This window comes from Tyto alba, unplaced genomic scaffold, assembly GCF_018691265.1.
Source record: "Tyto alba isolate M040663 unplaced genomic scaffold, T.alba_DEE_v4.0 Super-Scaffold_6, whole genome shotgun sequence".
Classification (NCBI taxonomy): Eukaryota; Metazoa; Chordata; class Aves; order Strigiformes; family Tytonidae; genus Tyto; species Tyto alba.
In genome coordinates this window covers 35,386,005-35,401,730 of record NW_024881327.1, presented here as the reverse complement: position 1 = coordinate 35,401,730, position 15,726 = coordinate 35,386,005, and the positions used below count along the sequence as shown (strand labels likewise).

Here is a 15,726-nt window from a genome sequence, read left to right as displayed (position 1 = left end):
CCACGTGTCCCCCCTTCCTCCTTTTTACTCCTGGCTTTTTTTTTTCAGAGCATGATGTCATATGGTCTGGAATATCCCTTTGGTCAGTTGGAGTCAGCTCTCCTAGCTCTATCCCCTCCCAACTTCTTGTGCACCCCCAGCCTACTCGCTGGTGGGGAAGCATGCGAAACAGAAAAGGCCTTGAAGCCATGTACGCACACCTCAGCAATAGCTAAAGCGCTGGTGCGTTATCAACGCTGTTTTGGTCACAAATCCAAAACACAGCACTGTACCAGCTACTATGAAGAAAATTAGCTCTAACCCAGCCAAAGCCAGTAGATCCTCTTTCAAATCCTTTCTTGAAATACAACTCTTCAATGAAGACATATTAATATTTTTCAGGGAGAAATATTGATAAATGGTGATAGATGTGAAATGGTAATAAATAGGGAATTAACATTATATTTTCTAAAACCACTGAGGTACATGTGAGTATTTGACTTTTGAGATGCACACACATTTATCACTGTAGGTAATATGTCCATAAGAAAACAATCATGATCAGATCTGTTGAATCACAACTAGGTTTTATTTTGTTACTCTTTTTGATTAAAGAGCAATAAACAATGTAAAAAGCTTACAAAAATAGTGTTTTGATGATTTTGTTTGTTGGTCTAAACTATTTGGAAATAGCTATAATGAGAATATACAGATTGCTGATACCTTTTCGGAAAGAAATAAAAGTGGAAATTTAACAATTTACTTCCACTAGGTATCGGAAATCTAATGTTTTGAAGTTAGAAGACTGTTTGTTTTATTTGTTTGTAGCTTCACTTTATTTGTCTCTTAGCAACACAACAGTTGGAAAAGAATAGTTTGGTGCTATCAACAAAATTTGTCCTGGTAGAAAAATGGTTTCCATATAAGTAATATTCTATTTTTATTATGCATAGCCACTGTTTAAGGTGCTGTTTCCCTTGTTATGAGCTTGCTGACATTTTTTTTATCCATTTCTGTCTTAATTAATCTTGCTCTACTTCAGAATTCTGGAAAGAAGGGTAATACTCTCTGAAAACCATCTTACTTTGATATCAGTTATTGGAATGACTTTGAACCACTAATTAAAACTATATTAGCATTTTTCTAGAGTAGATATTAAAATGTTAATAATTAACCCTTTTTCTCCTCACATTGGTTATGTTTTCTCATTCTTAGGTGGCAGACTGAAGCTTTTATACTGTATTCTCTTCACTACCTCAAAAGAAAAAGCTTTCTAGGAAAGGATAGAGCACTAACAGCAATGAGTAGGAATGCTGTAAATCATTCCTGTAGTTGTGGTATTGTCCGGTGTAGAAAAAGTGCTGCCGTTAATATTTACATATCTTTGACTATTAATGTAACATAATGTGTATTTTCTAATCGTGTGTACTGGAGATCTGGTCTTTTGGTTGGGTTGAGAAAGATCACTGGGTACAGTTACTTTAGTCTGTCACTGTTTAGGTCTTTCCTAGACAGAGAAGTAGGTCTTGGGTTTTTTTGTTTCCTGAAAAGTTTCAGCTACAGTATTTAGGACGTTTCTTTAAAACATCAGGTTATTTCACATCCCTGGTGTTTTCTGAGGTGTCTGGTCTGGTTACAATTTTGGGGAGATAGCTCACCTCTTCCCGTCTCGTTAAATGGCAGAAATAGTAGAAATAAGTTTTATTGCTTAAAACTTACACATCTTAATGCAGACAAAGTGTTAGCACTAGATTCTAGGATTAAAAACTTGAATTTAGCTAATTTGCTTTACCTGCCCAGCAGCGGCTGATATGAGATGTAGCATTCCTGAATCCATTGAACTGCTATACTATTTTCATACCTACATTTTGATGAGATGAAATGATACCTGACCTTATCAACTGTTTGTTTTGCTCCCAGAGTTCACTGGGAAAGTCTTTGCTAGATTTAGGACACATCTGCTGCAGATAGCAATGAAGAAATGAAGTGGACAACATAAAAATGAGCGTAAAAAGAGGTAAAGAGCAGCATAAGTGGAGTCCAAAAAAATGTTAGGAAGCATTTCCACAAGCCGATACGTCTCTTAAAGCTGTCTTTTAATTGTGCCATGTGTGGATTTTACTAAGTTCACAAAAAATACAAACACTGTTAATCTCAACAGCAAATCTTATCATAATAGTCCCATAATATGTAATTCATAAATTTGCACTGCTATGTTTTAATCCATACAGGTCCTTTTTCCTGGTTTTAGCTGTAAGCTAGTAACTTGTTTCAGGGTTTTGAAAGAAATGTTAAACAAGTAAACCTAAGGATGAGATAGGTGGATAAGAAATGATGCCCATCATCCAGTAACATAGGGGGCAAGAAAACAGAAAAGGAGCAGCCAGTTCTGTGTTGGAGTAGGTCTGCTTGGCTCCAGCAACTGCTTTCCACAATAGGAGTGGGAAAGGTGTTGCTTTCCAGAGCAAGGCAACATTAAGTTAATTAGCTATCTTCAAAGGAATCTGAGTTACCCTACTGGCTGTGGAAAAACCATTTTGTTTCAGTTAATAATACTTGGCTTTGCTTGATCTTTAAAGTTTTGTTCCATTACTTCTAAGTTTGTCTCCAATTAAATAAATGATAGGTTTAGCTGAAATTTGTGCGGTCAGAAACATAACTCTGAGTGATCTTTTGCAATACAGTATACTTTCCTGAAGGTGGGGCAGTTTTTAAAACTAGAGTACTGGAGTACATTCACAGAAATGAGTGGAAGCTTTGTAAGTGGAGCTTTGTAAATTTTCCTATGTTCCTCTTTGCTCATTTTCAGATCTTACATTTTGAAGAAAGTCCATACATAAACAACAGACTTGATTAGAAAATTACCTTGAAGTACAGTGTTATATTTGCTATTGATCTTCTGGCAGGTTTTTTGCCCAGCTAAGACCAGTTTCCCTGTCTTGTACATGCCATACAGACACACAATCAAAAAAGCATTCTGGCCTGTAGGTTTATAGTTAAAAGCTAGAGCACCCCACAGTCCTATTTGAAATGTGAGTAACATTACAGTTGATTTCAATAGGAGTGTGGTACTAGGAACTTTCTAAAGTGTAATAGAGATGTTCCTATCTGTATCCTAGTTTCTTCCAGAAGAGTTAAATAACCCCTAAAGGACAAAACCCAGCTAAATTATTAATATTCTTGAAATGGACTGGTGGACTCTGAAAAAATTAAAATTACAATTCTACGTATTCTAACACTGTGACTGTTGAAGATCTGCTTAAAAAGTCTTCCTTCAATAGCTAATTCATCTTTCCTAGTTTCTAAATCTTTTTCAGACAATAGACTTGAGTGCTTGAATAGTTGATAAACAGTGTTTTCATTGAAAAGTATTAAAGTCAAAAGAAATTTGATAACATTTTTATTATTCCTACAAGCATTTTTGTTTCTTGTTACAGGAGTTGGAGTAGGAGATATTCAGATCTCTCTTAGATCATGTATTGTTTTGGTTTCCTGTGTCCTAAATTAAGTTATGCCTCTTATCAGAGGCCACATCAAAAGTTCATGAGCATCAGAATAAGAGCAGTGCCAACACAGTTTCTGTATTTCTCTGCTTTTTGAAATTTACAGGTTTTGACTAGAGAAAATGTACCAAGTGAAATCTGTGTCCAGACACCTTAAATTCTACCTGCAGAGTAGGTCTTATTAGGTACACTCTGAAAGAATCATATTTCTGTCTAGTCTTCTAGAAGAAAGAATTTCAGTGTTCATTATTGTGGAAAAAACTGTAACTAATCCTGACTAGTTTATGCAGTTGTGACATATTTATATTTAATTTATTTGTTGTCCACCCAGGTTCATTTAACTGCAGTGAAAGTTTATAAATTATTTTGCTCCAGGATAAGATAAATCTTTTTTGTAATAGACATATTTGAAATTGCTTACAAATTGCAGTACTGCCTTCCTCAGTTTCAACTGTTTTACTGAAGGTTGTCATTGTGTAACCATAGCATTCCCAGCAACATGTTTTCTTAGTGTTAAATATCTTCCTCAAATTAGAGGAATCATTTTGAAAAAATTATTGTTCCCATCAATTAAATGACTTTATGAACTTTGCCTCTGGCTTTTATTTCAGTTGAAGACATTGCCTTCTGTTTCTGCTCACTGCAGGTAACACTGCTGTCCTGGGGAGAGGGAAGGGTGTCTTACTTAGACAGTCTGTGTAACACTCAATTTTGTTTTGACTTGGTTGCTTTTATTTGAACATCTCTTACTGGGCAGAGTCTTGTAGGCTGAATTATGGCACAGTTTATGAGTATCCAGAAGTGATTTATTGCTAACATGTTGCATTCCCAGTGCAATAAGCAGGTTAATGTCTGGCTAGGCAGTTATCAGTCACACCGAGAGTACTGACCTCTGTTGCTCCTTGGAATGAACTGGTTCTCGGTCTTGCAAAGCTGCCATCTGCCTCCTCTGTGGTTCTTTTGTACCTTTTATATCTTGGAGAAGATCTGTGGTGGGGTTTTTTTTTGTGTTTTTTTGTTTTTTTTTGACGTTGTTGTTTTTGTTTGCTTGTTTGTTTTAAAATTTATTTATTTATTTATTCCCCCCCCCTTTAATTTTGATGAGATCAAGTGTACCCTGATGAAGTTTGCTTGTGATGCCAAACTGAGTGGGGAAGTGGACACTTTGGCTGGGAGAGCCACCCTGCAGGAAGACCTGGATAGTCTGGAAGAGTGGGCTGAAGTACAACAAGGACAAGTGTAAGGTCTTGCACCTGGGAAAACATAATCCAGGAGTGCAGCACAGGCTGGGATCTAGCTGGCTGGGAAGCGGCTCTGTGGAAAGGGACCTGAGGGTCCTGGTGGACGACAGGCTCACTAGGAGTGACCAGTGTGCTGTAGCAGCAGAGAAAGCCAACAGGGTGCTGAGCTGCATCAACAAGGGCATCACCAGCAGAGATAAAGAAGTCATCATCCCGCTCTGCTCAGTGCTTGTCAGGCCACACCTGGAACACTGTGTTCAGTTTTGGTCCCTGCTATACGAGAAAGGTGTGGGCAGGCTGGAGAGGGTCCAGAGGAGGGCCCCAAAGATGATGAAGGGACTGGGAAGCCTGTCGTAGGAGGAAAGGCTGAGAGAGCTGGGTTTGTTCAGCCTTGAGAAAAGCAGGCTTAGAGGAGACCTTATCACCCTGTTCCAGTATTTAAAGGGTGGCTACAAAGAAGATGGCCACTCCCTTTTTACAAGGAGCCACATGGCAATGAGGAGAGCCAATGGGTATTTTATGATTCTGTGCTTGATCCTATTGATTTCACTTTGTTTTTTAAACTGCTACTGACACCTCTGTATTCTCTCTTTGTTTCCACTTTCTCATCCTATATGGCTTAGCAGTCTTTGTGCTCTCTCACTGCTCATTTCTTCCAGTAACAAAACCACACTTCTCAGCCAAATATGTAAATGCTCTATACCACCCCTCCCATGAGAGAATAACCAGTGTGTGACATGGTGTTGTCTAACTGCAGCATTTGGAATGCACTTGAATATGATAATACAGTTAAATAAAAATAATATACAGAATATTATAAAAAATACTGCAATTTGGAAAACATTTCTTACAGTCAAAACTCAGATCTGTTTTGTTTATGGAAGAGAAGGTGGAGGGATGACTTGATTGTGAGAAGAAATTTCTGGTGAAAGATAGCTACTTTGGTAGAAAAATTAACAAGAGGATCTTCTAAATGGAAGCTAAAATTGAATAATTATAGACAAGATACAACTTTTTATTTTTTGAACAGAACATTTGAACATATGACCTTCCCTTCATTTGCTTCCTGTCTAATAAACTGCAGCCTCTTTCAGACAGAATTTTGTTTGAGGAACATGGTTAGATGGTAACTAATTGTTGTAGAATTTGTGTCTAGAGCAAATTACAAATAATAAATAGGCCTAAATGACATTAAGAGGGGTCTTTGCATTCATTTGATTGAGGCCTGACTCATCATCCACAGAAAAGTAAATTAAATCTAAAACCCACCAGTACTGCTGTAATCACGGAAGGAAAATCGTAAGTCAGTTGACAAGGAAGTCAATACTAGTTGGCTTTAACTTCAGAGGAATTATCCACGGATTAGGCACCATATGGTAAGTTTGAAGTATAATGCAATAATTCAGAAGAATCTGATTGCTCTTTAAGCTGTCCACTTGCTACTGATGTATTGTCTACTTCTGATTTTCTCTTTGATTAGAGGACTATTTCCTAAGGATTATTTTAGAAGAACTATTGTTTTGAGCATTACAGAATACCAAATTTCTAACAATTACTGTTTCTATCAATAAACATTTAAACAAGCATGTAAATATTCCCTTAACATTTTTGCAGATGTCAGTCAGTAACTCTTGCTATCTTTTCTTATATATGACTTTGGACAGCTGCTTGTTATTACATGATAACTGCAATTGGAAGAAAAATAAATTACATAGAATTTTTGTGTGTGTTTTTTAGGGAAGCTGGGAGAAGCGAATTCTAAAAAGTCTAAACAGCATGTGCACAGAACTCAGTATCCCACTAGCACAAAAGGTAATGTATTACTAACTTTCTGTTGCCAAACTGACATTTTTTTTTTCTTAATTAAGGCTTGTCTTGCACACCACTTGTAATGTAATGTTCAGTTTACACGTGGTTAACAAGAGGTGTAAGGCCAGTATCCAAATAATTTTAATACAGAATAATTTTCAGGGATAGTGGCAGTGTGCATCAGCTCAGGTTGGGAGAAGATGAAGTCTATAGGTAGATCTTTCTCTTTGTTGTTGCAGTAATTATCCTCTTGAGGGAGCAGCATGTTCATTGCTACATTGCTGGCATGTAACTGCTACATTCAATGCTCTTAATAGAGCGTTTTTGTGTGCGTACTCAGTGATATAACTTCTAGCTGCATAGCCTGTACACAGTATAGGTATACTTTGTGTGCTGGAGAAAGCTATAGTTGAACTGCTACTTTAGGAGAAAGAGATACTGGTACATTGCTAATTTTGTCATTCATTCTGTCCTATTTTGGTTTGGTTTTCATTAATTTAGAGGCTTTAACTCTAAAGATCATGAAATCGGGGAATAATGTTAGAATGTTTTGCTGTTTATCTTCCTCCTGTTGTGTGTGTATGATAGATAGCAGAATCTCTGTGGTTCATCATATGAGATAAAGGATGCAGTCGTGTTTGCTTTTCATTACTGTGCCAGGGACAGGAATTTGATAGCAAAGTCCAACAGCTCTATGGAATGAGCAGTAAATCTTCAGCAATATGGAACTGACTACTAAATAGCCTAAAATATTCATCAGTAAACACATGAAACTACTTAATGGGCTCCTTTTTTCCTTGAACTTCTAAGCAAAATATGTTTGTGTTGCTAGTGCAATCTGTTTTTTAAAGTGTTACATTAATTTATGTATTTGAAATAGTCGTGTTTTTAATCATTCTGTTAAAAAAAGAAGAGTTACCTTCTTGTGCCTTTCAGAGGCCTGTAAGTGAGCAGAAAGAACTGCTTAATAAATGGAATGAAATGGGAACTGATGAGCCAGGTAAGGTCAACTAATAAATTTATGTGCATTAAACTTTTGTACATAGAGAAATAGCATATACATCTTATTTATCAGTGAAAGATTAATGTAATCACTTCAAGGTAAACTGATTTCAATCTTTTTTCTCATTGATAATGTGTTGTTATGTAAATAAATATTCATTTAATTGTAAGTTTGTTTCAAGTTATTGTACTAACTTTGAATCATCACTGAAAGGTTATGATATAATACTGCTCATTGCAGTGCTTTAGAGATTCATACAGGTAGGGCACAGCTCATCTTGGTGTAGGATCAGGCTAATTGAAGGAAAATGTTCAGAACTATGGATAATTAAGCTCAGACGTTTTATTAACAAAAGATAAAAATAACACTGGCACAGAATAGTCAGACATACAATCCTTTGGGAAAGCAAGGCTAACTCCCTTGTTAGTTCATATCCAAGTTCCTTAAAATAAATGGTTTTGCAAAGGTACTAGTTTGTATCACAGTACAACCTCTGTGATGGCAGATACTTTTAATGGAGTATGACCAGTCCCTATTTTTTTTTGACAGCGGTATGTTTATTTCAACAATCTGTGCTGTTAAAAAAAACCCACCTTCTTTTGCATAGTGTATCTCTTCCAAGTCTAAGAATGGTTCAATCTAAAGACATGTGGAATAAGTAGAAACTTCCTTTTGACTGCTTTTGCTTGGGGTTTACTAAACTAAGGCACTGATGGTAGCATAATTTTGGAGAATATGTGGTGGTTGTAGCCATGATATCTGTGATAATGTTATTTTGATCTTTGCTTTAATATTTTACTGAGGTTGCTAGATTGTGTTACAGGTATGGGAAAATTGCATGGGTTTTTCATCTCTTGGTTTTAACACAGCATCCCTGAAATCTTATTTCAGATCTAAGTCTCTTCAGGCCCGTTTACGCACCTAAAGATTTTCTTGAGGTAAGCATTTATGAAATGATTCAGCCACTGTCTTGCACTCATTATAGTCTTTTATGTGAAGTGGGGAAAATAATTGTTAAGCATATTTCAAACAATTTGTTCTTTATAGCAGGTGAAATTTGTCATGTTTGGCGTTTATGACTCCATGTTTTGTTTAGAAGCCAAAATGCTATTGTCTCTTTTTTTTTAACTGCAGTTTTAAACTGTACTTGTGATAGACTTCTCTTTCATCAAAGAACAGTTTGGAGCTAACTTTTTTGCTCTGAGATCAATCTCCAACTGATTTCATAAATCATTTTACATTTTAAATTGCAGTACGAGAAGCTGATAGATTGCAATATGTGAAGCTGAAAGATAGTTTAATGGTAGACGTGTACGCAGTTGAAATTGTAGGTCATTTATGAAGACTATGAAAAATCAAACATGAAACAGAACTGTGTGGAATTTAGAGGCTTTTGTCTGTAATCAAACCAAACCATTAAAAAAATGGTGACTGCTGAATCTTTAAAGTCAGAAATTACAGTAACACTCATCGTTTTGTATGGTTCAAGCGCAGAACTTCTTAGTGAAACAGAACTTGCTTTGCCAGCTATGCTTAGAGTAGGAATGGATGATGGACCATAAACATTGTTGATGACAGTGAAATTAATGGTGATACAATAGGAGATTTTGGATTAAAAAAAAAATTTAAAAATCAGTATCTGTATATCCTGTGAGTTATACAGGAAACCGTCTAGAGGATGATGACACTGTAGAATTATAGAGTTGAGATGGCCTCCTAATTTACAGAATAAGACTTAGAAGTCTAATACTGAATTATCAGTCAGAATTAATGTATTAATACTTTAATGTGACTCAGCATAAGTTTAGTGGAATATCTTTTGTAGTGGTAGAGGACACATATTTCTGACTTAAGTGTAAATTGTTTCAGGGTTATGAATTCTGAGTGAATTTCTTAATCCAACAATAAACTTTCTATCCCATTTTATTACATTTCCAAAGAGCTCCTCTTGTTCAGGTAGCGATAATAATACTGAAAATTTTGAGTTTATTTTGTTTTCCATTACTTTATTAACAGGCAGGTTGTGTATTTAATCTTGAATCTGTAAACAAATCCACCTTCATTTTAGCCTTAACCAGTGACCCTTCGTGGTCACTCTCTATTTCTTTGATACTATTTTATTTTTGGCGTTTGCAGCTTCTTACATTAATCTTTTAATTTAAACATCTGGCAGTGAGGCTATATGGTATTAAAATACTTAGAAGACTGGGAATTGTAGAGGTTGGATATTGTGGAAGAATTTCGTAAGAGCTGGAAACTCATCTTAGAAAGGATCCTTGACAGCTCAACATGACAATATCAAAATCTATACCCATGGAGTAACTCTGTGTAAGAGACTAAATTCTTTTATAGATCACAGTTACTTATCTTGACATTATGATTCCTTGTACCTTAAATTTTGTCCTTTAGGTTTTCAATTCTGTATTTTTTTTTTTTTTTTTTGTAAATGAAAGAAGGTATTTTGGTGTATTGTTACTCAGTAAGAAACTGTTTTAGTAGCAAAATGTATAGCACTTTGAGATTGAAAATGACATAAGATTGCCAGTGTAAGACTATGGATAAAAATTATTTCAGAAAAAAGTAATACTGAAGAATATCGTGGATATTTTAGCCATCAAAAATATACTCTTGGCTTGATGAAGAAGTGAATTTTAGTCAAGACATTACTATGTAACCAGCACTTAGTCCCATATATAAAAAATTATTTCTGCCCTTTTATTTGATAATTTGAGTTTATTTTTCAAAGCAGAGCGTTTGTTTCCTTAAAAATGTTGCTTCTTTTTTGATCTTGAAAATGTTGAGATATAATTTGATAATTTGGGTTTATATATATGATAGTTGCAGGAAATGGTTTTATGCTGAATGTACTGTTTGTAATACTGATGGTGTTAAGAAGAGTTCAGAATGTAAATTTCTGAATATATGCAAGGAATGACAGAGCTACCATTTTTAAGGTACTGATGAATCTTCGAAACCCAAATTATGAAAATGGAGAACAGGCTAGTTTCAGAAATCATCTGGGGCTAATTCAGGTTCCTCTGAAAGTTAAAGATATCCCAGAATTGGTAAGTGTATTTTTTTCTTACAGGAGATTTCTTTAAGAACTATTTTGCTTTGCTAATGAGTAAGATTCTAAATAATAAGGAAGAATATTAGTATCATGATAAGTTTCTCCTTTTGAAAGCGAAAATCAATCTAAATATGTAGTTAAAAAACAGACCATAAAAAAGTTTAATGAAAAGACACTTTTAATGAAAAATAAAACATAAACAGTAAATTATCTGCCAGTAGGAAAGTTTTCCTTTTATGCTATGCAGGTTTGACTTGTGCCAAAATATACTTCTGTACATGTTATTCAGTTACTAATTTTTTTTCTGTACAAGGAACTTTGACTATGTAGTTTATCTTAATTCTACAGTTTTGTTTGATGCTGTTCAAGATCAGTAACCTGACAGTCAGCTTCTGATTTTCTTCTTAAAGTAATTTAAAATCTCTTTATTTTCAGATTGTAAATGAAAGGAAATGCTTGGGTAGTAGTATTGTAATTGGAAAATAGGGGAGCTGCTCTTAATGTGCCACTGATAAAGCTCTTGAGGATTTTATGCTGGTATAAAAACTTGCACCTGAGTTGGAAAAGTGCTAGGAATTAGAGATCCTTAACCTGATCTTCATTCACTGCTTTATTACATCCAGGTGTAGCTCATAGTTGACATGAAAACTGGGGCCTATAACTAAAACTAGAGCAAGAATTTATGTGAAATTCTTCTCTTTAAAAACCTGAACTCATAATAAAAAAGAACTATGTTTGGTTTAGAAAAAATTTGCATTAAGCCTTTCAGAAGAAATCTTCAATGATTCAGAGAATTAAACATTATTAATTACTGGTTTATGATTTTATTTCTTTTCAGAAAGAAGACTTCAGTGAACTAGGCTTAAATATAGGACAGCTGGGTATTGATGATTCAGCACAAGTGCCTCCCGGTTAGCTAATGCTGTGCTTCAGTATTTAAATACAACACTAAGGAGTAGAGTACTTGGCAATTATCAAATAATTTGTGTATTTTTTCCCATAATAAACTATAAATATTTATTCTGTAACTAAGATTATAGTGATTTTCTTAGTAAAATATTACAGATAGAAAGCATTGCAAATATGAGGGGTCGGATTTGGAGAAGTTTTATAATCATCTCCTTAAGTCGAAAATATGTTAATTTCAGTGTGTTTGAACACTTCAGGATCTACAGAACAAAACTGCCTGTCTCCAAAAATAAAGCAAATATCCATAAATGTTAAGCCAACTAACAGATAGACATATATACAAACATTTTTAAAATAACTATCTTTAAGAAAATATTACAGAAAATATTCCTGTATTAATATTCAGTAGCTTAAATAGCGCATAGTTGCTGTTGTTTTTCCATGTATGCGTTTACTCCTGTAGAAAGAGGTTTTAGAATGGGCTTTTCATATAAAAATGGAAAACACTGTAGTATCAAGTGATTTTTCTTTTTAAATGGAAACTTATCTAATTGAAAGTCTAGGTTCATGTAATATAGTACTGGTTTGCTCTTCGTGTCCTTCAGACAAGAAAAAATTCTGTATTATTATTTCTTCTTAGTTTTTTGAAAAAGAACACTGATGCTGATGCAGATTAATTTTTAGTGACATTACCAGTAAAAATCAGCTGAATGTAATAGTGTATAGTAAAAATATATATTACTATCTGGAGTATCTTTTTTTTTCATTTTTTCTTGCTGTTCTTTTCAATTTCTTTATTTTCTAGAGTTCTTTGAAAATGAACATATACGTGTTGGACAGAAAGGTATGGATCTGTTTTCATCTGTAATAAACTGTGCATAGTTAGGAATGCATTTAGTAAATTTCTGTCTCAATTACTTGTACCTCTGAGAATTTTAAGAATTTAGACAGACTAACACAAAGCATTGTTAGCAGTACCATTGTAATTTAGACAGAGACAGTCAGTAATACTGTTATAATTTAGACAGAGACAGAAAAGCAAGCATTTGCAGTCTACCAGTAGCTCCACAGATATTTAATTAAAAATAAAACAGGAAGCAGAGAGACATAACTTTCTGGTGATAACTTAACTTACACCACTACTGAATTTCATTTTAAAATCAAAAGACTCTGGACTCCCTTCTCTGCACACAAAGTTCTCATTAGTGTAATAGGATTTACGCCTGTGCGTCAGAACAGAGTCTTTTTAATGGTTATTTGCAATTGCAGAACTTGCTAAATATTGCAGTACTTAGCCACTATGGGAAATTCACTCATTTGTCTCTGTACACTGATTTTTATGAAGAAGTTCCGGGGTTTTTTTGTAGGTTAAGAAATAACCTACAAAAGAAAGGGAAATATGAAAGAGATAATAGTTTATTAGCTTAAGTTTGCATATAGAGAAACAGACAAGGGATGTTTGAAATCCAACAACATCTGCTCCTTAGTGTCTCTTGTGATTCCTGCTAAACATTATCAACATCATATAAAAAAATAGAGCAGATACCATCCCAAAAGTCCTCCATCCTTTTTTTTTTTTTTTTTTTTTTTTTGTTGCAGTAACAAAACAGTGACCTACCTTTCTTCTCCTTTTGAGGTCCTCTTTCTGTCCCTCATCAACTGTTTTCCCATCTAGAGCAACTCATTAGGGTACTGTTCACCTCTCTATTCTTTTCCCCATCCAGACTTCCTGAGCCAGTTATTCAACTCCATAGTGTAATCCTTACTCCTCATCTCTTGTCTGTGTAGAGCAGCCTCTATTGCAGAGACTGTTTTAGCTTTTCCTATATGCGAAGACACAAAATTTTGTAAAAATATAAGAGTCTTGACCATAAACTGAAGTCTTGGCTCATTCAGTGGGAATCCTACTGCATTCTCTGTTGGGTGTTGATTATGACTTTGGTTGCCACTGATGTATTGATTTTGCTTTTATAATAGATGTATTGCCAAGTCTGAGGCATTTTCTTTATTGTATTTAGTAAAACCCAACTTATATATAGCAAAACAAATTTTTAATATTTTATGTCTCAGTAAGAAAAAATAAGGTAAACACTCAGGAACACTGAGATGAATCACAGTCTTTTCTAAAGTTTTGTAAGGAATATAGGAATGTTTTTTCTTTTTGCACTCTTAGTTTAGGAAAAAAGGATCACACACAATCTGTGTTAGAGCTCTGCAGGTTAAACAGAAAATTGGCAGACTGGTCTATTCAGTATTTAAGAAGAGAGGGAAGGAGAGAGGAATAAATTAAATAGATTTATAATTCCAAACCTCATCCTTATAAGTCACATCAGGGCAGATATTGTGAATATTGAATTTAGTGAAATTTAGAAAAGCAAGTTGTTTCTGAGAGACTTCAGAAAAATCAGAGGATAGGGATCTGGAAACTTCTGAGTACTAGTACAACACCGATCTGATGTCTAGATAATCTCACAGAAATATTCTCCCAACTCGCTCTCTGTTGTGAAAGACGTTTCAGGTATGAGGGTACAGTTAATCACATACTGTCGATGGAAAATGACACTTCTACCAGATTAGGATAGCTAAAGATGCATGTCTTTCATGTTTATAGATTTCAGTAAGGAATGAGATAATCTCCTCTAAGGTGTGTACAGTACTGTGTCAGGATGAGGCCTTTCTGACAAAGTAGCCTAAAGCTTCACAGCACTGACCCATCTAAGCAAGCCTGTCAACAGTAGAGTATTTGTTTTGTGTCAATCTGAAGGATAAACAATATCTTTTGAGAAAGTCTTTATCCTCCAGATATACCAGTAATGAGAGAACATGACAGTACACTCTGAAATGATAGATTGTTGCCCCACAGTTATCTGTGAAGATATTTGTATAGTTAACATAAAAGTAGGGGAGATACAAAATACCAGAGTGAGTGGCAATCTCTTATTTGAACTGAGATACCACTCATGGTTAAACAGGAGTACTTTGTGCCTATATAATCGCTGTTTGTTCTGCTTGATGCTAGTCTACTTGCTGCAACTAGCCTTGAATAGTCATAGATACATAGTAAGTGTTATTTTATGATAGAAGGTAGTACAGCCTCGCTTATAATACCAATTGCCTTGTTTCCCAGGGAACTGCTTCAAAACTGCATTTTGGAAATAAGACCTTTTAGATATTCTCTCACTAGCTAATGCTTACAGTATGGTAAACCAGTTTGTAAAGTTAAAACTTTACAAGTTTAAAGTTAAAATTTTAAGGTATTTCATAATTTGATAAACTTTGAAAGTCATAAACTACATCAATTCATTATCTTCTTTGTTTTTTACAGTTTTAGCAGAGCAAGATAGTGCTGCAGCTCAACAATATGTTCGTCAGGGGTGTCCAACAGCACTCCGAGCTGATCTGTGGGCCCTCATTCTCAATATTTCTAATCAGCCAGAGGTAAGGAGCAAAGTGAGAGTAAAATATGAAGACTAGGTGAAAACACAGAAGTACAAGCACTTATCTTCTATTGATCTTTCTCCAAATAGAAATGCTCTACTGAGTTGTCACAGAAACTGATATATATTTTACGAGAAGTATACACATGCCTGTAAGAAGCTCTGTGCTGTGGTGAAGTCTTTTAGGCTCTTCCCTAATTTTTTAAGAGATATGTGAGCAAATTACTGTAGAAGAAACTATGCAGTTGCTCTGGCTAGCTTCTGAGATTTACCTATATGGTGCTATCTTTTTCAGAAGGGGACAAGAAAAAGTCCTGAATAGAAGACTGAACCTCTCTTATCTTTGTATCTCTTTGTATCTCTTACATTTGCTAATTTTTATAAGAAGATGATGTGCTATACCTTTTTCCTGGCTATTTGAATCTGTCATTATACGCATGTACACGTCTTATAAATTGCTTTACATATTCTTGCATATACTCTACATATGTACAATCAGAAAGACATAAAGAGGAACTAGTAAGATGTGGATTGTTTTCATACTGCCTTGTACAGCAGCAGTTTTCCGTTATACCTTATATTTGACTCAAGTCGTCAGCAATGAAATCCTTTTGCAGTACCTGAAGCCATGCTATAGTCAATATATCTAATATACTGTAAAAAGTTAAATCTCTATTCCAATCTTTCCAGAATTGTGAATACTTTGATTCAAGGTTTTTATCGCAGTAAAAAATAACATGCATACTTGTAAATTTTCTCATAAATGTGGGAATTT

The 15,726-nt window shown here is 34.7% G+C and overlaps 1 protein-coding gene across 4 annotated transcripts in view; it reads left to right on the top strand.

The window, feature by feature from the left end:
* Positions 1 to 15,726, top strand: part of TBC1D19 (TBC1 domain family member 19) — a 54,556-nt gene that overhangs the window by 16,549 nt on the left and 22,281 nt on the right. For all 4 annotated transcript variants that reach the window (XM_042807612.1, XM_042807610.1, XM_042807613.1 and 1 more), the window contains exons 5-11: positions 6,461 to 6,535; positions 7,469 to 7,532; positions 8,427 to 8,473; positions 10,490 to 10,600; positions 11,444 to 11,516; positions 12,320 to 12,358; positions 14,840 to 14,952. In XM_042807612.1, the coding sequence (XP_042663546.1) occupies positions 6,461 to 6,535; positions 7,469 to 7,532; positions 8,427 to 8,473; positions 10,490 to 10,600; positions 11,444 to 11,516; positions 12,320 to 12,358; positions 14,840 to 14,952 (522 nt within the window). The remainder of the gene's footprint in view (positions 1 to 6,460; positions 6,536 to 7,468; positions 7,533 to 8,426; positions 8,474 to 10,489; positions 10,601 to 11,443; positions 11,517 to 12,319; positions 12,359 to 14,839; positions 14,953 to 15,726) is intronic.